This window comes from Capricornis sumatraensis, chromosome 8, assembly GCF_032405125.1.
Source record: "Capricornis sumatraensis isolate serow.1 chromosome 8, serow.2, whole genome shotgun sequence".
Taxonomy (NCBI): domain Eukaryota; kingdom Metazoa; phylum Chordata; class Mammalia; order Artiodactyla; family Bovidae; genus Capricornis; species Capricornis sumatraensis.
In genome coordinates this window covers 2,392,178-2,414,787 of record NC_091076.1, presented here as the reverse complement: position 1 = coordinate 2,414,787, position 22,610 = coordinate 2,392,178, and the positions used below count along the sequence as shown (strand labels likewise).

At 65.4% G+C, this 22,610-nt stretch overlaps 1 protein-coding gene across 1 annotated transcript; it reads right to left on the bottom strand.

The window, feature by feature from the left end:
* Positions 1-628: 628 nt before the first annotated feature.
* On the bottom strand, positions 629-20,898 carry SLC22A18 (solute carrier family 22 member 18). Its single transcript, XM_068977124.1, has 11 exons — positions 20,777-20,898; positions 19,756-19,903; positions 17,840-17,937; positions 16,518-16,678; positions 16,004-16,136; positions 9,306-9,424; positions 8,855-8,962; positions 7,430-7,530; positions 3,131-3,232; positions 2,811-2,931; positions 629-842 (listed from the first exon to the last, which is right to left on the bottom strand). The coding sequence occupies exons 2-11, from the start codon at positions 19,876-19,878 to the stop codon at positions 655-657; spliced, it is 1,254 nt and encodes a 417-aa protein (XP_068833225.1). The 5' UTR covers positions 19,879-19,903; positions 20,777-20,898; the 3' UTR covers positions 629-654.
* Between the last annotated feature and the right edge of the window lie 1,712 nt (positions 20,899-22,610).

Below are 22,610 nucleotides of genomic sequence, written 5' to 3'. Positions count from 1 at the left end.
AGGGCGTCTGCAGACACCCGACAGGGCTGTCCTCTCCACGCTGGCTCTTGGCGCGGCGGGCCGCCCTGTGTCTGCTGCCCTTTCGCCATGGACTTGGGCTGGAGGTGGGGGGCGGCCGAGGAACGGCTCCCTGGTTCTCAAGCCTGGAGGCCTGGCTCTCTACCTGTTGGGCTCCCCAACATGAAACGAGGGTTCTCTTCTTCGAACTCTCCCCAAGCCTCAAATGGCTGACCTTTTAGAATGACCCTGTCCTCTTTCTGTTCACCAGTGGAAGCAATTTCAAGGGCTATGGAGGGTGTGCAGGCAGAGTGTGCTTGGCAAGGGGTCGGCATTGGGGCTGCGGGTGAGCAGAGAGCTCCATCTCTAGGGACGCGGGCAGAGTCGTCTGGATGGCAGCAGGAAGGATTCCTTGCTGGCTTGGGTGGTGGACTCCAGGGATGGGACCCACCTCACACTGGGATGCTCTTGGGCGATTCTTCTCTCCCTGGACCCCTGGGTCCCAGCTGCAGGCCTTCTCCTCCAGGAAGCCCTCTAGCCTCCAAAGTGGCACCCCACCCCCTCCCTAGACCCCCCGTCCAGCAGGCAGGAGCCTGCAGAAACCAGGCTGCGAGAGGTCCCAAGGGAGTTTATTGCCAGTCTGCCTGCGGGCCAACGTCACTGGGCTCTGTCCATCTTCCGGGGCACAGGCTGCTTCCAGAGGACCAGGAGGACGATGAAGTTGACGGCGAACTGCACATGGCCGAAGACGGGGACGCCGAAGCTACGGTACAGGAGGCCGCCCAGGGTGGGCCCCAGGGTCCGAGTCAGTGGCTGCACAGAGGCGCAGAGGCCCAGCATGGTTCCTGCGGCGGGGAAGGGCGGGTCAAGTCCGGCCTGGCCAGTCCCTGAGCATCACTGCCCAGTGGCCCACGTCCTGGACACGGCCCAGGCTGCCCTGTCCCACCGTCCTCTGCTCCGCACCCCAGCTCGCTTCCCCTGGCCTGCCTGCCCGTCTGCCCCCTGCGGGCCACTCATGGGGAGCACTGCGGCCTCCGGCTGTGGTGCCTCTGCCCTGCTCCAGAAAGTGCCCAAGCACGGGAGGAGCCTGGGAGCCGGGCCCCAGGTGGTGGGCCAGGCGCCACCCCGCCCCACCCCCCAGCCTGCCAGGGACACAGCACCCCAGCCCAGCTCGGCCCAGCCTGGGGAGGCCCCCATGTGGGGGGTGGGCTGGGGTGTAATGTGGGCCACGATACACTCCAGGTCACCCCCGTGGCCTTTACTGCCCACGAGTGGACTGGAGGGAACGCCTCCACAGGGCTGGGGACGAGGCTTAGGTGCTCAAAGGACGCCCCCTTCCTTGCAGCTGCTCCCCAGGCTCACCTAGCTGCCTGCACCCCTTCTACCTGAAACCCCTGCCTCTACCCTCCCCTTGTCAGCTGTGCCCTATGCGGGCCACCAAGCAACGTGTGCCCCCAGGTGCAGGCTGCGAGGTCCTCAGAGGCTCCTCTCCGGTGCTGGAAAGCCCCGCCCGCCCGTGGACCAGGTGGGCGTGGCCTGGCGAGGCCCCGCCCAGGCTCAGGGCCCGCGTCGGGGGAATTTCAGAGCAGCTCCTCCCACCGCCCACAGGCCCTGCAGACACCAGGGAGCAATTACCACCCCCTCTAACGTCTCCAGTTCCCAGGCTGGCGCTGGGAACCAGCTCTGGCTCCTTCCGAGTTGAGGGGTGGTGCCCCTGGCACCTGGGCCCGCTCCTCTTGCTTCCTTGCAGGCCCTGCCCTCATCTCTCCAGGTCTTCCCCTCCTTCTTCCTCCCGGCCTCTGGGCAGAATAGGCTCACTGCCTCCAGGAAGCCCTCCAGGACCAGTCTAGCCTCCCAAGACCACAAAGTCAGATCTAGGGGACCCTGGGGGTTTCCAAGGCAGCCCTGAGGAGATGCCTTGTCCGGCAGCCTCCCCACTGTCAGCGGGGCGTCTGAATCTGTCTGCCCCTCCTGGACATGCAGATGGATGGACAGAGGGTCAGCTGGGACCCTGAGCTCTCTGGCCCTGCTGCTGCAGAGGCCTTTGACCGCAGCCAGCCCACAGGAGCCCCTGGCTTTGACCAGCACTATGCATAGGGCAGTGTGGGGCGGGAGCCTGCCGTCCCCCCCCTCCCCCGCCCAGTCCGCATTGGAAACTCCCCGGCCTCCAGAAGGAAGGCGGGCTGCAGAGTGGGACTCGGGGGTCTGTGTCTGGGGGTGTCTGAGCCCCACTGGGGGGCCCAGGGGCTTCTTAGATTAAGGCTGCTGTGAGCCTCCGGTCACTGGTCCCTTGGGAGGCACCTGAGCCTGTGCCGGCAGGGATCGGGAGGCGTCCCGGCTCTGGCCCCACCTCCTTTGGCCTCCTGCCATTCTCTGCGCCTGGCCCTCTTCCTAACCAGCCTCTGCAGCAGCCTTTCTGAGCCTCACCCCATACCCTGGCTCAGCTGGGGCCAGCCTTCGATGCCATCTTTCCTCCCCTTTTTAGTGACACCCTGTGCATACTTCAGCCAAGCCAGATGCCACCTCCAGGAAGCCCTCCTCCCTTCCCCCAGGCTGGCCTGGGGCTGATCAGCAGGGCCTGGTGCAGGGTTGGCTGGGCTGGGTGGCGGGCAGGATTCTCACCTAAACCCTCTTGTGGGCCGCCACCCTGACCCTGCCCACTCAGACCCCTGGCCACCCATCCTACCCAGTGCCCACTTGGTCCCCACTCAGGGCAGCTGCTCTGCCCCAAACTGCTCATCAAGCTCCCCAGAGAGCAGGGCCGGGGAGCCCCCCAGGGCCTGCCCTTCACCTGGCCCAGGGACCTCACTCACCCGTGTCTGAGGTCGAGACGGCCTTGGTCAGCATGCTGTCGGTGACCACGTTGAGGGCACACAGGCTGAAGACCAGGCCGGGCATCAGGAGGCAGAAGTGGAAGACGTTGGCCATCAGCGCCTGGCGGGAGGCAGGTGGAGGCTGCGGTGACTGGGGGGGTCGCCCACCCCTGAGGTCCCACTGAGGTGGTCCTGAGTGGGAGTTGGGGACAAGAGAGCCCCGGGGCTCAAGTGATGACTGGGCACCTGAGGAGGGTCAGTGGAGAGGGCCTGGGACCCTGCTCTCTTCAGGGATAGCGGGACGGGGGGGGGTCTCTCACCATAGCCAGTCCCACCACGCTGAAGACCAGCACGCTGGCCCGGAGCAGGGCTCCCTCGGAGAAGTGGCTGCTCAGCCGCCCGATGACCAGACCCTGGATGACCTGGGTGAAGGCGAGAGGGCGGAGGTGGGCACGGCTGGGCCTGGGAGGGTGTCTGGGCTGCGGCTGGCTTGGGGGCCTCCCCCGCTGCCCATGACACCTGGGCCCCTGCCATCAGCCCCAGCAGCGACAAGGCACAGGGCAGAGGGGCAACCCTGCGACTCCATGATGGCCCCAAGGTACTGGGGAGACGAGGCCTGCAGCCTGGGGGTCTCACACACGTGCACACACATGCACCCACCCACGCACACACACGTTCCACATCAAGAAAGTATTGCATCTCTGCTGTTTCAGGTGTGAAGAAAGTGAAAGTGTTAGTCGCTCGGTCATGTCCGACTCTGCGACCCCATGGATTGTAGCCTGCCCCAGGCTCCTCTGTCCGTGGGGTTTTCCAGGCAAGAACACTGGAGTGGGTTGCCATTTCCTTCTCTAGAGGATCTTCCGGATCCAGGAATGGAACCTGGGCCTCCTGCGTCTCAGGCAGACTCTTTCCCGTCTGAGCCCCCAGGGAAACCCTGAAAGGGCCAGATAACTCCTGACAGGGATGGGGGAGGCCTGACTATGGGGCGAAAAGCTCACAGTGTGGCCCGGAGTCCAGCCCTGGGGCCCTGGGGAGCCCCCTCCCATGTGCCCTGGCCCACCACCATCCTCTGCTCCCTCTCGGCCCTCTGGTCTGGGAGCTGGGAGCTGCCACAGATGGGGAGGCTAGGGCACGTGGGGGCGGGCGGTGGAGGGGGCTGGACTGGGACGTGAGCCCAGGGCCCTGGTGGCCGTGTGGGGTCCTCCAGCAGCTGGCCCTTTCGAGGCCTGGCCCTGGCAGGCAGGCGCCTTGGCCACCACCTACTGGGGGCCAGGATCTGGGCCAGTGGGCCGCTACTCCCATGATGACCGGGTAAACTGAGGCCTGGGGTCTCAGAGTGGGGTGGGGTGGAGCCCAGGCTGGTGGGCTTGTCCTGAGCCTGGGCAGGAGAGGAAGGGGCCACAGGCTCCCTGAGAGACACCCCCCCCACTATTGCTCAGCCCTCCACCTCCAGCTTTGTCCTCCTTGTCCTGCCCTCCTCTGCCCCCCACCAGCTCAGCCCCAGGGTCAGCCAGCCAGGGGCTGGGTTAAGGTTCAGCTCCCCTTCCTGCTCTCAGCTCCTCCCCATGGAGGTGGGATGAAAAGCCCAGAGCGGGGACACCCTTGACACCTGGGATGTGACTCAGAGGACAAGCCCAGCCCACAGGCCGTTCCCAGGCCGGGGTGAGGCTCCCTAGCTGCTCCCTGCCTTTTCCACCAGGCCGGCAGGAAGTGCCCGGGGGAACCGTGAGGCTGGAGCAGCACCCACTGAGCTGGGGGTCAGTGTCCCTCTGGGCTGTGTGACCCGGGGTGGGGGTGTGTCCAGCCCCATGGACCAGGAGGGAGCCCTCTCCTTGCTGCCTGCCTGGCATCATGAAACTGTCTCAAACCACAACCAAGGGTGTCTTTTAAAAAAAAACTCCCACTTTCACACTTGCTTATCTTCATTTTGTTTGTTTAAAGGGAAGATCTACTTGACAAGTTTCTTTTAGTACTTGACACCCCAGAGGAAATCAACAAACCAGGAGCGAGACTGAAATCCGTCTCCACTCTTCATACAGACCCCGAGACCAGGATCCTGATGTGCTGGGAGTCAGCTCTCCGTTTTCCCGTTAACTTAAAAAAAAGCCTAAGCTTTCATGCCTTCCAGGTTATTACATGAAACCAGAGTTAGTAAACTAGTAACGAGAGTCAGTCAGAAATTTCACTTTCTCCCAACCCTCCCACCTGGAGACCCCGTCCGCTCACCCAGCCCACTCCCTGCCTCCCTGGCCCGAGTGGCCACCGCCTCCCCCAAGGTCACACGGGCACAGGCACCCAGTTGCCCCTGCCCACCCCTGCTCTAACACAGCCTAGGGGCAGGTGCAGCCAGCTGGTGAGACCACACCCAGCTTCCACAAGGCCCCACCCACAGCGAGTACATCTGAGCAAATACAGGTCCTTCTTGGCTTTGCAGCCCACCCCCCATGCAGGCCTTCAGAGCACAGTCCTCTCCCCTCCGGCCGTCCGAGCCACCCCAGGGCCTTTGCACCTGCAGCCCCTCCCTGCAGTCCTCTCTCCCTCTGGGCTTCTCCCTGGGCCGCGGGAGAGCCCCCAGCTGGCTGGCCCCCCTACTGAGGCAGCAATTGCTGCCCTGACAAGGGCCTGATTCGCCTGGGTTTTGTCTCCCCTGACCCACCAGACGCCTAGGTGGTGGGGGCTGGTCTCTGTTCCCCCCGCAGGACACAAGCTCCATCCCTGCAGTGGCCTAAGAGCTCAGTGGCGGGCCTCCCAGGAGGGTTCTCGAGGGACAGAGGGCTGCAAGCGCCCCCCAGGGGAGGAGAGTGAGTGCCATCCCTTCCAGGTTAGGACCACCTGGGCTGTCCTCATTGAGATCCCAACCCCAAGGATCCCCACACGCAGGGAGTTGGGGGACGCGGTGAGCCCCTTGGGTGGGGCAGGAAGAGCTTTGCCAGGGCAGCTTCAGCAGCAGCGGGTTCCCCTCCCCAGAGCCACGGTGACCAGCCCTACCCTGGATGGGATGGAGGTAGCAGAGGCCCTCTCCACAGACACAGCTCAGGGCCTCAGCTGCCCCCACCTTCGCCCACAGGCCTGAAGGCCCGAGGCCCGGCGCCCAGCAGCTCTGCAGGCTGCCCCTCCCCAGGCCCCTCTCCCTGGTGGGCCTGTGGGAGGGTCCCCAGGCTGCACCCAGGCTCCCCCCAACCCACCTGTCCACCCCATCATCACAGGCACTGGAGCCCCCGGCCCATCTCGGCAGGCCCACCCTCACCCTGCACCAGGCTTGAGGCTATCAAGGTCCATCCCTGGGGGTCTCAAGGGGTCTGCCAACTTCAGCCAGGGCCTGGCCTCGGTCTCCTGGCCTCAGGGAGCCCAGGATGAGCTCAGGCCCCTGGCAGGCTGGGAGCGGCTCTTTATTTTACTTGTTTAAAATATATATATTTTTTTTAATTTAAAAAACTGTTATTCATTTATTTTTGGCTGCAACACACACATGCGGGATCTCAGCTCCCGCACCCAAGGATCCAACCTGTGCCCCATAGAGTGGAAGCCTGGGGTCCTAACCACTGGACAGTCAGGGACGTCCCGGGAGGGGCTGTTTAGAACAAGGCTCCAGTGGCCCCAGTTCAGAGCATCCGCGGTACTGTTTTCTGTCTATCTATTTCCCCCACCAGCCTGGCACTTCCCAGTCCACGCAGCCAGGCCCACTGCAGCGGAGGGGCCGGCCCCTCCCCGGAACGGCTATTTCAGTCCGGGGTCCAACCCAGCCCCAGGCCCAGAGGCTCGGGTGGCAGATGGCCTGGAGGTGCTGGGACTGCCACCCGCTTCCGGAGAGGTTCAGTGTTCCCTCCGCCGTCCACCAGATCCCAGAATAGCCCCTCCCGCGCGCCGGCTGTCAGGCAGACGTCCCGGGGGGCGGCAGACACGTCGCCACCTGTCCCCACCACAGTCGCACCGCCGGTGGGCAGGCATGGGGCACGCAGAGCCCGGCCATTCTCCTGATCACGCGCCCCCCATGGGGGTCCACTCCCCACCCCCAGCTGGCCTGGCACCACCGGTACCCTGGTGGATGCGGGGAGGGCCGTGGGCCTCTGACGTGCTTCCTGATGGGAGGTTGAGGGCTCGCCAGTCCCCAGTGTGGATGAAGCTCCGCTCTCACCTCTCAGATGGGACCCCCTCAGGCAGATGGACGGGCAGAGAGTGCGTGTGTGTGTGTGCTAAGTCGCTTCAGTTGTGTCCAACTCTGTGCAACCCTATGGACCATAGCTGGCCAGGCTCCTCTGTCCGTGAGATTTCCCAGGCAAGGATGCTGGAGTGGGTTGCCATGCCCTCCTCTAGGGGATCTGCCCGACCTAGAGGTTAAACCTGCGTCTCTTACGCCTCCCGCGTTGGCAGGTGGGTTCTTTACCGCTAGCGCCATCTGCAAGGCTCAGGCAGACAGGGCACGTGGGTGAAGAAGCAGGTGTGGGAGCCGTGAGCAGGGAGTGGGGACAAGCCAGAAGTGAAGGTGGACGGTGCGCCCGAAAGGTGGGCATGCAGGATGGCTACCATGCTGCTCAGAAGCCGAGGGGCTGGTCTGTGAGGCCCTGGGACCCTGGGAGAGCCGGGAACCCACCCACCCGGTGCGCCCGGCACCCACTCACCATCTGAAGGACCCCGAAGAAGGACATGAGGTAGCCGGCCTGGGCGGCCTCCAGCCGGAAGAAGTCCATGGAGATGATGGAGAACATGACCATGAAGAGCCCTGGGCGGGCAGGGGTCAGGGGCCAGAGGTCAGTGGTCAGGGCTGTGCAGCCGTGCCTGTCTAACCCCCTGACAGTTGGCCCGCCAGGGCACCAGGGGCCTGCCCATGGTGACCGGCTCAGGGAGGACCGGTGCGAGCCTTCCCCGAGGTCCTCCCTGGCGGGTCTGCCCCACGGGACCGCCGTGGGCAGTGAGTGAGAAGGTGTCCGGAGTTGCCCTTGCCCAGGGTGGGCAGACCCCAAGGCCCTCTGGAGGGCTGAGAGGATGGGAGACCAGGGGGCCCGGGCATGCAGGGGTTCTGGGGTTTGGCCCCAGAACTGAGGTCAATGACCTGGGTTCCCATCACCGTGCCCCCCGAGTGTTCTGGGGGCAGGTGAGCTGGGAGGGGCTCCCCCGATGGCAAGGGGGGGCATTTCTGCAGAGGAGGAGCTAACCCTTTAGCGCCCACGTGGGAACGCCTGAGCACCTGTGAGCGAGGCCCCACGGTTGTTCTCTGCAAGGCTTCCTGGGTTGGAGGACCCCCGACACGGGCTCAGAGGGGTCGCTCCTGGGCCTGACTGTGCTCAGGGGCGGCCTCAGGCCCCCGGGAAGGGATGCAGGGGTGGGCAGAATGCGTGTGTCCCCCTGCAGACCCACTGTCTTCTCTCTGACTGTCCCGAGAGGCCTCGGAAGCCGCTGGGCAGGGCAGCGAGAGCTTTGGTGAAGCGGGGTGACTGAGGCCTGAGGTGAGGGGGGGACCCTTGGTCTGTCCCCCTCCTGGCCCCGGGGCGGCCAGGCCTGCACCAGCCAGTGGGCCGCACCTTCCCTGGGACGGATGTGGGCCTGGGGCCCAGGGGGGCTTGGAGCATGAGAGGCCGGGCAGAGGAAGGGCTGTGCTCTGGCCACGGACCCCTGGGACTCTGGGCCGTGGACCCCGGAACTCCCAGCGGCAGACCCCGGGACTCCTGGCCGCGGACCCCTGGGACTCTAGGCTGCAGACCCCGGAGCTCCCGGCTGCAGACCTTGGGACTCTAGGCCACGGGCCGCGGAACCCCCAGCCACGGACCCCCGGGACTCTGGGCTGCGGACCCCGGAACTCCCAGTGGCGGACCCCGGGACTCCCGGCCGTGGACCCCCGGGACTCTAGGCCGCGGACCCCTGGGACTCTGGGCCGCGGACCCCGGAACCCCCAGCAGTGGACCCCCAGGACTCCCGGCTGCGGACCCCAGGACTCTGGGCCGTGGACCCCGGGACTCCTGGCCGCGGACCCCTGGGACTCTAGGCCATGGACACTCCCGGCCGCGGACCCCAGAACTCTTGGCCACCCCGGCCGGCCCTGGACTCACCTATGGGGAGGCCGCAGATGACCTTGACCAGAAATACCGGCAGGACGCCTGGCTGCAGCAGCAGGCGGGTGATGGCCTTCAGATCAAACACGCTGGCTTTGGGTTTCCCTGGGGCACGCGGAGTGGCTGTCAGCCCACTGGACAGCGGCTGAATGCCCCCGGCCCTGCGGGCCCATTGCTTGGGGCACAGCCCCTGCTGCCACAGCTGCTCTGGCTCGCTGTGGTCTTGGCAGTGTCCCTGAGGGAGGGCTGGGCTGGGGGAACACGGGCCCCGGGTCCAGGGTGCTGGCTTCTGGGGTGGGAGGGCTCACTCCTCACACTGGCTGCATCCCGAAGGGGCATACCTGGGGGCTGTAACTGGCCAGGTGCGTCGGGTAGGGACGCCCTGCTGGGACACGCCTCGCGGGCCTCTGGACCAGTGTACCTCCTGGGGCTCACCTGGCAGGCTCACCTGGCAGGGTGGTCTGGGCGTGGGCGCTGGCCCCCTTGGTGCTGGCTGGGATGCAGGTGACGCTGAGGAGGGCTCCCAGGAGGGTGACCACAAGGGCCACAATGACCGGACACTGAATCCTGGGGGCGGCACTCGCGGTCATGGGGGCTCGGGCCCCAGGGCACACAGGCCCCCTGCCCCTTCAGCCGCACTAGGGCTTGGACAGCTTGTGCTCAGCTCGCGCCCCACCCCTCACACCTCCCCAGGCTTCGGTCTGGAGGGCGGGACAGGGGACCCTCAGGGTGCATTCATTAGGGGATGGGTGAGGGAACAGACCCTCCCATCCCTGGGGGTCTCCGAGGGTGGGCGGCCGTGGGGGCGGGATGCTGAGCCCCAGAGGGGTGGGGGCAGGGGCCTGGAGTGGGCAGCCACGGTCCCGGGGATGCACGGCTCTCCGCCTGTGAGGGGTGAGAAGGCTCCCGAAGGACAGGGTTGCTATGAGCCCTGGGGGCCGTGTTTGGGGAACGGGACCCAGCAAGGGGGATGCCCCCAGACTCCCCTGGACACCCCTGGCAGCACCAAGAGTCCCACCCACCCTGGGGATCAGGACACTGAGGCTCCCAGGGGAAAGACCCGGTCCCCAGAGCCCTCCGGCCTCCGCCTCGGCGGGACTGGAGGGGCTGCCCAGCGTGGAGGTTGAGAAGGTGACTGTTGCCCTGGGTGACTCAGGAAAGGCATGGTACTGGCTCACAGTGAGTGGGCTGCCAGGTGGCACTGGGGCTGGGGCACCAGGAGCGGCTGGAGATACTGGCCCCGATGTGCCTGGTGGGCCAGGGCCTGGCTTTGAGTCTCAGCCCCACACGCCCACATGGAAGGCCGAGGGACTCCTGCGGGCCCATCTGTGTCTGAGGGGCCGTCAGCCCTCCCTGCCCTCCTGGGGAGGACAGGCTGGCACTTAGTGAGTCTCAGGAGGCCCCACTTCCAGGAGGGCGTTGGGCAGGCTGGGCCTGCAGGGTGGGGGCCCTTTGGCCCCTAGACCCAGGACACAGCCCTTAGGGCACCTGCCCACCTGCCTGCGCTCCCACCAAGGCTGTGATTCAGTCTCTCCCCTTGGATTTCACTCCTGAGGGCGTGCTTCCCCTCCATGGGTCAGCGCATGGACACTCAGCCTGTGACCCCCCAGGACCACAAGGGCGGGCCTCGGCCTCCAGCCCCAGGCAGGCCACGTGTGTCAGCCAGGAGCAAGGGCACTGGGGCCTGGCCTTTCTGCCTGTCCCTGTCTCCGCCTGAAGGCTAAAGGAGAGAAACGGGAGCTTCTTACTGAGCCAGGCTGCATGGACCTCCAGGCCTGGGCATGGCAGAACACCTTGCCCCTCCACAGCAGAGAAAACTCCTACACATCCTGCAAGGGCCCTCTCTGTGAGGCCCTGCCCTCCTCCACAGCGGGTACCCTATCCTCTGAGAAGGGCTTGCTCTACTCCAGGGCCACTATGTGCCCCCCTAGGGTGCGGGGGCCTGGGTGGGACCCTCCTCTGAGACCCCCGTGGGCCAGACTGTGGACCAAACGGACGACAGCTGTCCTGGCCCAGACCCCATCAGTGTCCTGGGAGAGGCTCCCTGTGCCCTCAGACAGGGCAGCCGCGAGCTGCCCCTGACTCTCCTCAGACTTCAGAGAGAGGACTCTCCCGGCCCAACTCCAGCACAGGTGCCCACATGTGCACAGCTCCCCGGGGAGCCCCGGGGAGGACAGGGGTCTCCTCCACATGGGATCAGGGAAGCCCGTGGGGACTCCGTACAGAGAGGCTGGGCCCCGGCTGCCCTCATTTCTGGGCTGGGACCTGCCGGGGCTCATACTGCTGGTCAGGGCTGCAGCAGGCCCTGAACCCCGCCCCCCGCCACGGGCCCAGCTCTGGTCCCCCGGCTGATACCCACTGCCCGGGATGCGGAACGTTTGGGCTTTCTGGCCGCCCGGGTTCTGGACAAATGGGTGTGTCCATCGGCTGCCAGGTGGGAAAGGTCAGAGGACCCTGGACGCCCCGGGAGACGTCCCATGTGGGTGGGCTTGGACCCCACAGCCCCTTTCCCCAGATGGCAGGGACACGCCAGCCCTGGTAGCCAGAGAGAAGGGCCTTTTCTTCAAGACTGTGGCCTCCGAGGCCCACACGTCACTGCTCTAGGCCTGTCCAGGCAAGGACAAAACCAGCTTTCTTTGCCAGAGGCCCCGGAAATGCGTGAGAGCAGAGGCAGCCACTTAGATGGTTATTCTGGGAGGCTAGTGACAAGCGAGGGGTGGGCAGCTGGGAGCCAGGCCCCTTCTCTGGGGGTTCTCTCCTGTCCCGTGGGGGTTGGCCAGTGAACTGAAGGGGCACAGGGCCGCTGGCAGGCCCCGGGAGGGCGTGGGGGCCCCCGCTGCCCGGGGAGGCTGGGGTGTCCTTCTGCACGCAGAGTGCTCTCCGATTCCCGCGGACAAGACGGCAGCAAGGAGAGTGCAGGACGGGAGGAAGCTGCCCACGGTGGGGGCTTCTCAGTGGGGATGCCCTCCCGCCTCCTGCCCCCGCTCGTCGCTGCTCTGTGGTCGGCGCACCCCCCAAGTCTGCCCCCGGCCAGGGCACCTCCGGGGTGCAGATCAGGCGGGTGGGGCTCTGGGCCGTCTGGCGCCTGGCTCACTGGACCATTTTTATTTAATACAAACTGGGTGTGAGCCACGAGGTAGGCAGGTTCGCGCCTTTGTCCACTCACTCCCTCTTGCCTTTGGTCAGATGGGTTGATGGGAGACTGAACGGACAGACCCTAGAGACCCTCAAAGGCCCTGGGTTGGACTCAGGGCACCGAGCTCTGTCCCTTCTCGGTGGCTAGCTTGCTGGGTGACCACCTTTCCTCAGATGCCAGTGAGGGCTGAGCTCCCGGGGGCCCTCCCGGGCTCCAGGGTGCCTGCTTCCCGCCGGGGGACGCCTCTGGAACCGGCCACGGCTGGTTGCGGCTGCCACGGGCACTGGTCAAACGTCAGCAGCCGCGAAAACACTGCCTTTCATCCTTATCTCAGGGCCCGGAATCTGCCGATCTGACCTTATCGGGCGGGCAGGAAGCCTGTCCCCCTGCTCACCTCGTGTGAGACCTGCTCACTCATCCTCTCTGCCCGACACCGTCCAGCTCCCGCCCCGCTCTGAGGTGACCACTCCTCATGAGCCTGAAGCTGCCCTCCCCATCAGCTCCAGGGCCCCCAGGGGGTGCTGCTCCCGCCAAGGTCCCCCCCAGAGCCTCCCGACCTGCACACCCTGATCCTGTCCCTCCTGGAGGGGCCTGCGGTCAGCTGGGCCCAGCTTCAGGTGGAGCCTGGCTATGAGGGGCCTCCTGGAGTCACCAGCCACCTGGTCTGAACTTGGGGGGAGAAGCCCCCTGTCCTAGCTGAGCCCTGGCCCACGGCACTGTGGGTGGAAACGAGTCTGACAATGGATGCCTTAAGGGGCCACCCCTGACTCAGCCCCTCTTTGGCTTCAAGTGCCAGAAAACAGCCCTAAAGCCATGTCCGGCCTAACCCTTCACAGTCCAGCCTCTGTGCCTGCCAAGCCTCTGCCCACTCAGGTCCCCAGGCAAGCCCTCAGCTCCTTCCGCCTTTGCGCGGGCTTTCCCAGAGCCCTGTCCAGCTGACGGGTCTCAGCTGAGGTCCAGCCCCACTAATCTCAGCCATTCGCGCCCCGTCTATGGACCCCCGAGGGCCTGACACACCAGGGTCCGTCTGCAGGGCCTGCATGACCCCTGGGTGGGGAGGCGACACGGCCTCGGTGAGCCGGGGCGAGAGGCGGTGGAGCAGGCGGCCTGGCTGCCCTGAGTCTCCTCAGAGCCGCTTGGGGCAGCCCCGGTGTCTGCTCGTTGACCCCAGATTTTCACTGGGCTGGGAGCCTTCCAGCAGCAGGGTGAGGGTTTCCCGTCCCCGCGTCCAGGGGCTGAGGCATGGTCCTGGGGGAGACCAGCCTTCCCAGGCCTCCAGATAAGGAAGGGGTCACACTGACCGAGTCACAGGGCCCTTTGGGCATGGCGTGGGACTGGGATCGCTTAGCACCCAGGAAGGCTGGCCAGGGACGCTGAGCCCAGCTTGGCCTGACCTCTAAGGTCTGTGGCTGGAGGCGCTCCCAGCCCCGGCTTGGATAAGCAGCATGCCCGGATGGGTCACCTCTGGGGGAACAGAGCCCTTGGGTGCTGGCCTGCGGGCTCAGTGATATCTGTGACTGTGGGGCAGCCCCTCAGTGCCCAGAGGAGCAGGGGGTCCTGCAGAGACCCCCACACTAAGTCTAGCCTCGGGCCTGGGCTTGCACCCTCAGCAGCGCCTGACAGGTGGCCGCTGTTTCTCAAACACCTGAGCCAATCCCCCAGACTCGCCCCCGCACCCCACCAGGACCCAGCTGTGGTGGGCTAGGCAGGCTGGTGCTGCCCACCCCGGGGGCACGCGGCCCCCCTGGGGGAGGGGGCGGTGGAGGCCTCCCCAGGCTGCAGGGTGCCAAGCTGGGGGCCCTGAGTCACGGAGCTGCCCCTCACCTGCTGAGTGACTCAGGGCTCAGGTCTGGGTGCTCTGCAGTAGCCAGGCCTCCCAGCCCTGAGCTGCAGGCTGGGCCTAAACCAGTTATACCAGTACCTAGCCCAGGGCAGCAGCTGCCAAGGCCACTTCCTCCCTGCACCTGCTCCCTGGTGGTGTTGGGGGGGTGGGGCCTTTAGGGGCCTTTAGGGTAGGGGGGGCTGGGATGGGCAGGCAGAAACAGCCAGGGAGACCTCACCCCCTGCTGCCGTTTCCATCAAAGGGGAGGAGGGGTGGGAATGAGGCCTCTGCATCCCGCCTGCCCTTGCCGTGGGCTGTGCTGGGAGGCAGAGCAGGTTGAGGCCAGCAGAGAGGCCGAACAAGGAGACAGGGGCCAGCCCCTGCCGTGGGGCGTCAGGGTCCCAGAGGACCCCCACTTCCCGGGGCCTTGAGGGGGTATTGGGAGCTCCACTGACGGAGGCCTTACCTTCTGTGGGGCTCTGGTTTCCCCACCCATCAAAGAAAGTGCCTTATACCTCAGGATGGAATTGGGAAGCTAGTGGAATGCCCTGGAAGGTGAGGGCAGGGATGGGGTGAATTTGGGGGCTTCTAGGAGGGGGAGATCAACCCTGGGTGTTCATTGGAAGGACTGATGCTGAAGCTGTAACTCCAACACTTTGGCCACCTCATGTGAAGAGTTGCCTCATTGGAAAAGGCTCTGATGCTGGGAGGGATTGGGGGCAGGAGAAGGGGATGACCAAGGATGAGATGGCTGGATGGCATCACGGATTTGATGGATGTGAGTCTGAGTGAACTCCGGGAGTTGGTGATGGACAGGGAGGCCTGGCGTGCTGCGATTCATGGGGTCGCAAAGAGTCGGACACGACTGAGCGACTGAACTGACTGACTGAGGAGGGGGAGGGAAGTGAGTGGTCTTTCCTGGGTCAGCAGCTATGCTGGGGACAAGGGCAGGTAAAGACAGGAGGGATGGGGGGCTGGCCCGAGGAGGCCTCTGGGCGTGTGCCCTCTGCAAGGTGAGCAAACCTGCCCAGGGCCCAGGGAAGCAAGTGGCTGGGCTGGGAGGTGAAGCCCCAGTCCTGGTTCTGATCCTGACCCCCAGGGTCCGCAGGTGGGGCTGCCCCCTGCCCCACCTCTCCTCACGCCCCAGGTGCTCCTTCTCATTCACGGCCCCTGACCCTCTCTCGTCTCTCCCTGGGCACACAGAGGCCCTCTCCCTTGTCCTGGGGCCCATCTACCGAACCAGGCTCCCGCCCGCGCTAAGCAGGGAGGGAGGTGGCCCCAGTCCAGGGGGAGTCCACAGTCGCGGATGGTGGGTTCCGTCCTTGACCCTTAGGCCTGGATACCCCTCTGAATCCCATCTCTTCGGGTCCTCCAGGTGGCTTTTCTTAATTCCTGGCTTCTAACACGAAGCGTTGGGCCCCAGCCCCCCTCTGGAGTAGTTCCCAGGACTTAGAAACCTCCCACTTGAGAGCATGGCCCTGTTCTCCAGCTCAGAACCCCCATCAGCCCACTCGGGAACTCCTTCATGCATCTACCGGGCACCAGACTCACCCTGGTGGGGGCCCAACTCCTGCCGGTAGCCTGGGTAGCAGGGACCTCAGCGAGGCCCACGGCTCCCCCAGGCCCAGCCCAAGTCCAGGTACGGCCTTGTGTTCACACTTATCCCCCAGCCATCAGCAAAACCAACCCAGATCCCGCCGCTGCCCTCTGCCCACCATAGCCGCCCCTGGTCCAGCCGCCGTACTCTCCCACCTGGACCAGCTCCGTCCCCACCTCTGGTCTCCCAGCTGTGGCCCCAGCCCCCACAATCTCGACACAGCAGCCAGGTTACCCCGGGCCCCTGCTTGAGGGCTCCACGGCCTGACGCGCTGCCCACCCCCGCTCCGTCCACTCCAGCTTCACAGGCCTCGCGTCCCCATGTGAGGGCCTTTGCCTCCCTGGAGGTCTTCCCGCCTGACATTTGAGGAATCCACGTGGTGTACGGCACGCTTGTCGAAGCCTTCAGACCCCGCCCACCGCATAGGCCACGCCCCTGGATGCCCACGCCCACCCGGAGGTTCCAGCCGGTTCCCCTCCCACCAGGTCAGGGTGCCCATGGGGAAACTAAGGCCCGGAGGGCGGCGGGGCCGGGCTGAGGGCCTGGCTGGCCAGCCCCAACCCCGGCCCGGCCCGCGCCCCGGACACTCACCCGCACGAGCTGCTTAGGGTTCCACCGAGCAGGGAGCCGAAGATGAGACCGACGCCGAAGCACAGGCCCAGCCGGCCCAGGGCCGCGGGCCTCTCCTCAGGTGTGGACAGGTCCGCGATGACCATCTGGGCAGCTGGCGGGTGGGACGCGGGCTGAGCCGCGGGGACCCCTCACGGAGCCCAGGCCACGCCTCCCCACCGCGCCCCGCTCCCCACAGGCCACGCCCCTCCGCTCCTCCGACCTGCCCCCTCCGCGTCACCCCCACCCCCGCGTCACCAGCTGCACCCCGACTTGTCCCCAGGCCGCATGCTCCCCACCCCCTCTACTCAGCCTCGTGGAAGCACAGCCCACCCCGTACATCACCCCTCCATCAGCGTCCAGGGCCCCTGAGGGTGGCGTCCGCCGCGCCCCCGGCTCAGGTCACGCCCACACCAAGCCCCCCGCCCCGCCCTCCGCCCCCTCCAGTCCAGCCCTGGGCCCCGACAACTGGGACGTGTTGCCGAGGGCGCCCTACCTGGCAGCGTGTGCATGAGTGCACCCGGCAGGCGCGAGGCGAAGAGTAAGGCCACGCCAGGCAGGGCGGGGATGCAGGCGGCCGCTAGGAGCAGGTAGAGGGCGGACGAGGCCAGGAAGGACAGCGTGAAGGCTGCCCGCGCCCCGTGCTGGTCTGCGAACCTGGGGGGCCCACATCCATGACCCTCACCGGCAGAAGGCAGGGCTGCCCCTCTTCTGCCCCACACCCGCCCTTTGGGATGGCTGAGAAGCTGGGCCGCAGAGAGGTCCCGGTGTTGTGAGGGTGCCGGAGAGCCTAGGTCCGCGCCTCCCTCCTCGCAGGGCCTGTTTCTCCACCCTTCCAATGCGGCAGTCTTCAGTGACCTTGGGGAGTCTGACCCACTCGGTCACTCCCTCTCCTAGTGAATGACTTGTGGGATGCATGCTTTACAGAAAGCTCTTCCTGCGTGCAAGTGGGGAATGCCCCCCACCCCCAAGACCCCTGCTCTGTCCTGCCTTACTGGGTCTGGAGCCCCTTCTCTTCCATGGAGTGCCTCTGAGATCTGACTCCTGCCACATTGATCTGTCCACTCCAGGGTTTGCAGCAGGGTGAGCCCAGCGCCCCCAGAGCATTAAGACGAGTGGGAGTCCCAGTCCCCAGAATTCTCTTTCCCAGAAAAGTTGCTGGTGGAACCCCCCAGCTCAGTAGAGCAGGGCATTTATAGCCACGAGACCCTCACCAGCTACATCCTCTCTCCAGCCACAAACCAGAATTAGTCGCGGTTATGGGTCGGGACAGGAGAAGGCAATGGCACCTCACTCCAGTACTCTTGCCTGGAGAATCCCATGGACGGAGGAGCCTGGTAGGCTGCAGTCCATGGGGTCGCTGAGGGTCAGACATGACTGAGCAACTTCACTTTCACTTTTCACTTTCATGCATTGGAGAAGGAAATGGCAACCCACTCCAGTGTTCTTGCCTGGAGAATCCCAGGGACGGGGGAGCCTGGTGGGCTGCCGTCTATGGGGTCGCACGGAGTCGGACACGACTGAAGCGACTTAGCAGCAGCAGCAGCAGGGGTCAGGACACCCTGGGAGCTAACCCAGCACTAAAGGGACAAAGTCTGAGCAAGCTCCAGGAGATGGGGAAGGTCACAAAGAGTCAGATACAACTGAGCCACGGAACAACAAAGGGTCAAAGTTCATCCGTGCCTCAGGGGCTGCCATCCCTCTAGTGGGGCCCAGTGTGAGGTCCGGGAACCTGGAGTCACCCAGGCCATGACCTCCCAAGGGAAGGTCTAAGTCATCACGGGACAAGGGCCCCCAAACTTCCCCACCCCACCGTACCTGCCGAACACAGGCCCGCCCAGAAGCTGCAGCACACCGAACACAGTCTGCTGGTAGCCAAAGGCGACGGAGTCCAGGCCCAGCCTCCGAGAGAGGTACTGAAACATAGGAGGGGTCCGTGGGAGGGGCCTGGAAGGACCCCAGCACCTGCGATCCGGGGTCCTTGGTGGGAAGGGGGAGGAAGGGTAGCTCTGAGCAGCGTGTGAGGGAATTGAGGGTCTGGCTCTGACCGCCCCACGATGCATCTGGGGTGACCCGTGACCCTGGACTCGGCTGCTCATATCGTAGTGGGCAGCCTGACAGGGCCTCTGGGTCCAGGCTCCAGGGACTCAGAGCTCGGTGAAGGCAGCTGCTGGCCCCCCTTCCCTTCTTCGGGATACACCTCAAGGGTGTGAGGCAGACCCCATCTTGCCCTGGCTCAGCACTCAGTGTCTAAAAGCCCTCGGACCTCAGCACGTCCAGAACTGACTCCTGGTTTTCCTCTAAGACCAGCTCCTGCTGATGCTTCCACCCTGGGGGTCCCTGCAGCCCTTCCTGGCTTCAGCACCTTCTCCCCTCCAGCACTGGTCACACAGCTGCCCCAGGGCCTTTGTACTGGCCAGCCCACTCCCATGTCTCCTTTAAGGCTTTGTACAGGGTTGCCTTCTTAGGGCAGCCCCACTGACCCCAAACCCGCCACGCTCCTCAGCAGCCCCAGGCCCCCTCCTGCAGCAGAGTCTAATGACACATTGTCTGCTGTCGGTGGGCGTCACCCATGCTCAGGACCACCAGTGGCGGGGTGCCTGTGGCCCACGCCGCGTTGTGCTCTGAGATATTCTGAGCTCTGAGGACAGGCACTCTGGGTGCCTGCGAGCCTTTGGGGAGCAGACACAGTCCACCCCCCAGGAGAGCCGGTGGGAGGGCAGGTGGCCCTGGGAGCCCCGAGTTCTCAGGATCTCATGTTCGCTCATCACTCCAGCACCGGCTCTCTGAAGGGCCGCGGGGCACCTGCTGGGGCCCCTTGGCTGCCAAGGAGGGGATACAGGGCTTAGACCAGCCCGGTGGAGATGAGCCGGGCTTGGGAGGTGGGGGAGCTGGGCTTGCGGTTTGGCCAGGGACCCCCGCCATGGCTGGACTTGTAACAATGTCCATACCCACTCCCACCCAGATCCCCAGGCCCAAGCTGCTTATGAGAATCTCCGGGGAACTTTAAAAAGTGGCCAGTGGCTAGGGCCACGGTCCCACCCAGACCAGGCAGACAAGGGCCTCTGGAGCTCCAGTCTTCCAAAGTCCACTGGGAGCTGCTGCCCCAGGAGGGCGAGTCCCAGCAGGCCAGCTGCACACGGGCGTGTGGAATGAACAGACACGAGTGCACGGGGGAGGATGCTGAGTGGGGGGGCACCAGTGAGCCATGGGGGCCACAGAAACCCAGGGGCTGCTGGGGGCCAGGCAGAGTCCAGACCAGGGCAGGCAGCAGAGAACCAGCCGGATTAGCCCCGCCCTCACATCCTGGCTGGGGAGACAGAGAGATCCAAGACCATGGCATACAGTGCGGGGTGTGGGCAAGCCTCAGGAGGCCGGACCAACCAGGACCCGAGGGGAAGTGACTCTGGGCACCTGGCGGGTGCTGGGGGAGGGCCCCGCTTCGGGGAGCTCTGCGGAAGAGGGCTGAGCAGGACTAGGGAGTGAGCCGCGCGGGTGTCAGGCTAGTGGGTGAAGAGGGCCGAGGCCCCAGCTGGGGCGGGAGCGACAGGGCCCAGGGCTTGCTGAGGGGGGCCTGGAGGCACAGTCCCCGGGTACCTCGACTGGCTCAGCTCCAGCGTGGCAAGGGGCCCCAGAGAGAGGAGCCTGGCAGCATCAGGCCAGACCGCGGGCCCCGCCAGGGCCCGAAGGAGGGTGAGGGGGCCAGGCCAGGCGACCCGGGGAAGGGTACTCACGGGCATGATCGAGAACTGCATGAAGAGGCAGGTGAGCTCCAGGGCTGCCAGCACGTACGTGAGCAGCACGACCCCCGAGCGGCCCAGGGGGCCCATTCCGCGGGGGGCCCCGACTTTCCGCATGCTGGGCAGGTGTTGCTGGAAGACCCTGCCGGGACAAGAACGGGAGGCTGCAGGAGCGGGCAGGGAGCAAAAGTCCTCCTGAACTGGGCGAGGGTGCTGAGTCATGGGGCGGGAGGCGGGCGGCACCCAGAGGGCCCAGGGGAGAGGTCGGGGTGCTGGACTCTCAGCGGGGCTCTGCAGCCTCTCGCCGCCGAGAGCCCTTGGGCCGGTCTTGCTCTCGGAGATCAAGTGTCCCTCCCCTCCTCGATGGACGACTCTGGGGCTCTGGGCACACTGCCACCGTGGACCCAGACGGGAGCCTCCTGTCCAGCATGGGCTGGGCTCAGGGCCTGACTTTGAGATGGAAACCGAGGCCAGAGTGGTCACTGACCACAGCTCAGGTAGGTGACTCGTGTGTTTGTGTGTGTTTGTGTGTGTGTGTGTGTGTGTGTGTCGGGCGGGTCTTTAGGCCCACAGGGCCCCACTTCCACGGCCCCTGTGAAGCACTTCTCAGCCAACAGCCTATTTTGCCCAGCTCCTCCACACCAGAGGGCCTTCCGGAGTGCCTGCGGGTGGGCTGGAGGGGCAGCTCAGCCTTCCAGGGCCCCCAGGCAGGGTAGCCAGGCCCCGTCTGCTCCCCACACCACCCCCCCCACCAGCTGTAGCCAGAATCTGCGGTTCCATGGAGGCCTCCACCAAGTTTTGCCAAATGAACACCCAGCTGTACAGTTGGGCCCAAGGGGCGCCTTCAGAACCCAGACCCAGGGGTGGGGAGGGGGGTGACATCAAAGAGGGACCAGGGGCTGTGGCCAGACTCCCCATCCTGGGGTGCAGGGAACTTGCGACGGGCGGGGGCAGAGGGTGACAGCAGCAGGTCAGGGGCACCTGGCTGGCAGGGGTGCTGAAGGGAGCTCGGTACCTGCCTTCCCAGGGGTCGGCTTGGGCACCGTCCTGGCGAGGTGAGCCCTCGTGGGGTGAGCTCCGGCTTTCCTGCCCTTCCGGGGCTGGGCTCAGGCCCCGGCCCACTCAGGGTGCCCTGGGACACCTACCCTCCCAGTTCCCCGCCCCCGAGGCCAACCCAGACACCTCGCCCCCGCCCGCGACCTCCGCGCTCTCATTGGCCGAGCCCGACACGCCCCCCCGGCGGGCACCGCTCCGCCCCGCAGCCCCGGACCTGCCCCCTCCTGCTTTTCTCCCAGGACTGCGGGGGTAGGCGGGAGCTCAGACCGCTGGAGCAGCTCTGGGTGTCCAGTCTGGGTTTCCGGTGGGCAGGATGGGGCGGGGATGGGGCGGAGGGAGGCAGGACAGGGGCTGGGAAGAATGATGGGAGGGATAGAGGTGCAAGGAGAGGGAGGGGGAGGGCAAGGCCCGGCTCGCCCCCTGGGTGGGGTCGGCAGAGAGCCAGAGGCGGACAGATACCTCCTGGGAACCGCTCTTGGCCCCACGTCGCCCCGCAGTTACTGAGATGCTGGTTCTTCCCCCTTTCACACTGCGGCGCGCCCACCAGCTTGGTCAGGGCCAGCAGAGCCCCCAAGGTATGCCCGCCCACCCGGCTTCAAGCTGTCCTTCCGGGGGACTAGCTCATGCCCCCTTGTAGTCACCCAGAGCCCCTGCCTGAGCCCTGGAAAGCACACACTCCCTCTCGGGTCAGTTTCCCAGATAAACGAGCAGAGGCCCACGCAGGACTCCGCTGCCCACGACCTGCCTGCAGCTTAGAGCCAGGCCAACATCAAAACCAATGTCCTCTCCGCCATGCGTTACCCTCAGCTCAGGCAGCTCTCTAACTGCAGGGACCAGGAGCCTGAGAGGTGGGACAGGCAGCCCAGGAGCCCGCTGTGCCTGTTTGTGTGCGTGTGTGGGCATGTGTGTGGGCATGTGTGTGTGTGGGGCGTGTGTGTGCTTGTGTGCATGGTGTGTGTGTGCACGTGTGGGCATGTGTGTGGGCATGTGTGTGTATGTGTGTGTGTATGTGTGTGCATGTGTGTGAGTGTGTGTGTGGGCATGTGTGTGGGGCATGCATGTGTGTGCATGTGTGTGTGCGTGTATGTGTGTGTGCACGTGTGTGTGTGTGCGTGTGAGTGTGTGTGTGGGCATGTGTGTGGAGCGTGCATGTGTGTGCATGTGTGTGTGCGTGTGTGTGTGTGCATGTGGGGGGGGCGTGTGTGTGTGTGTGTGTGTGTGTGAGTGCTCAGTTCTGTCCTTGTGACCCCATGGACAGTAGCCCGCCAGGCTCCTCTGTCCATGGGATTCTCCAGGCATGAATACTGGAGCAGGTTGCCAGGCCCTCCTCCAGGGGATCTTCCTGACCCAGGGATGGAACCCACATCACCTGTGTCTCCCACACCGCAGGCAGGTTTTTTACCGCTGTACCACCTGGGAAGCCACGGTACCCAAGGAGACAGGCCAAAGTCCGGCAGTTACGTGTGGAGTCAGGGGAGGCCCAGGCCTGCTGTGAGGCCTTTCTGGGAGGGGCAAGAGGGCCCTCAAGCCTTGGGGCCCTGGCTCACGCCCCCTCTCCCAGAGTGGGCCTGTGCTGGGGGCAGACTTGAGCCCAAAGGCAAGGGGGTGGCAGGAAGGGGCTGCTACTCACCTCTCCCTTCCTCCTGCAGCACACAGGACCCGCGGGCGGCACGGGGCTGGCTGGAGCAGCGGCAATCAGATCCAGCCTGAGTATCCGTCACAACAGGCTCTGTGGGCAGGGAGCTTCCTGGTCTCGAGGGAGCTGGGAAATCCTTTCACTTCACCGGCAGCTG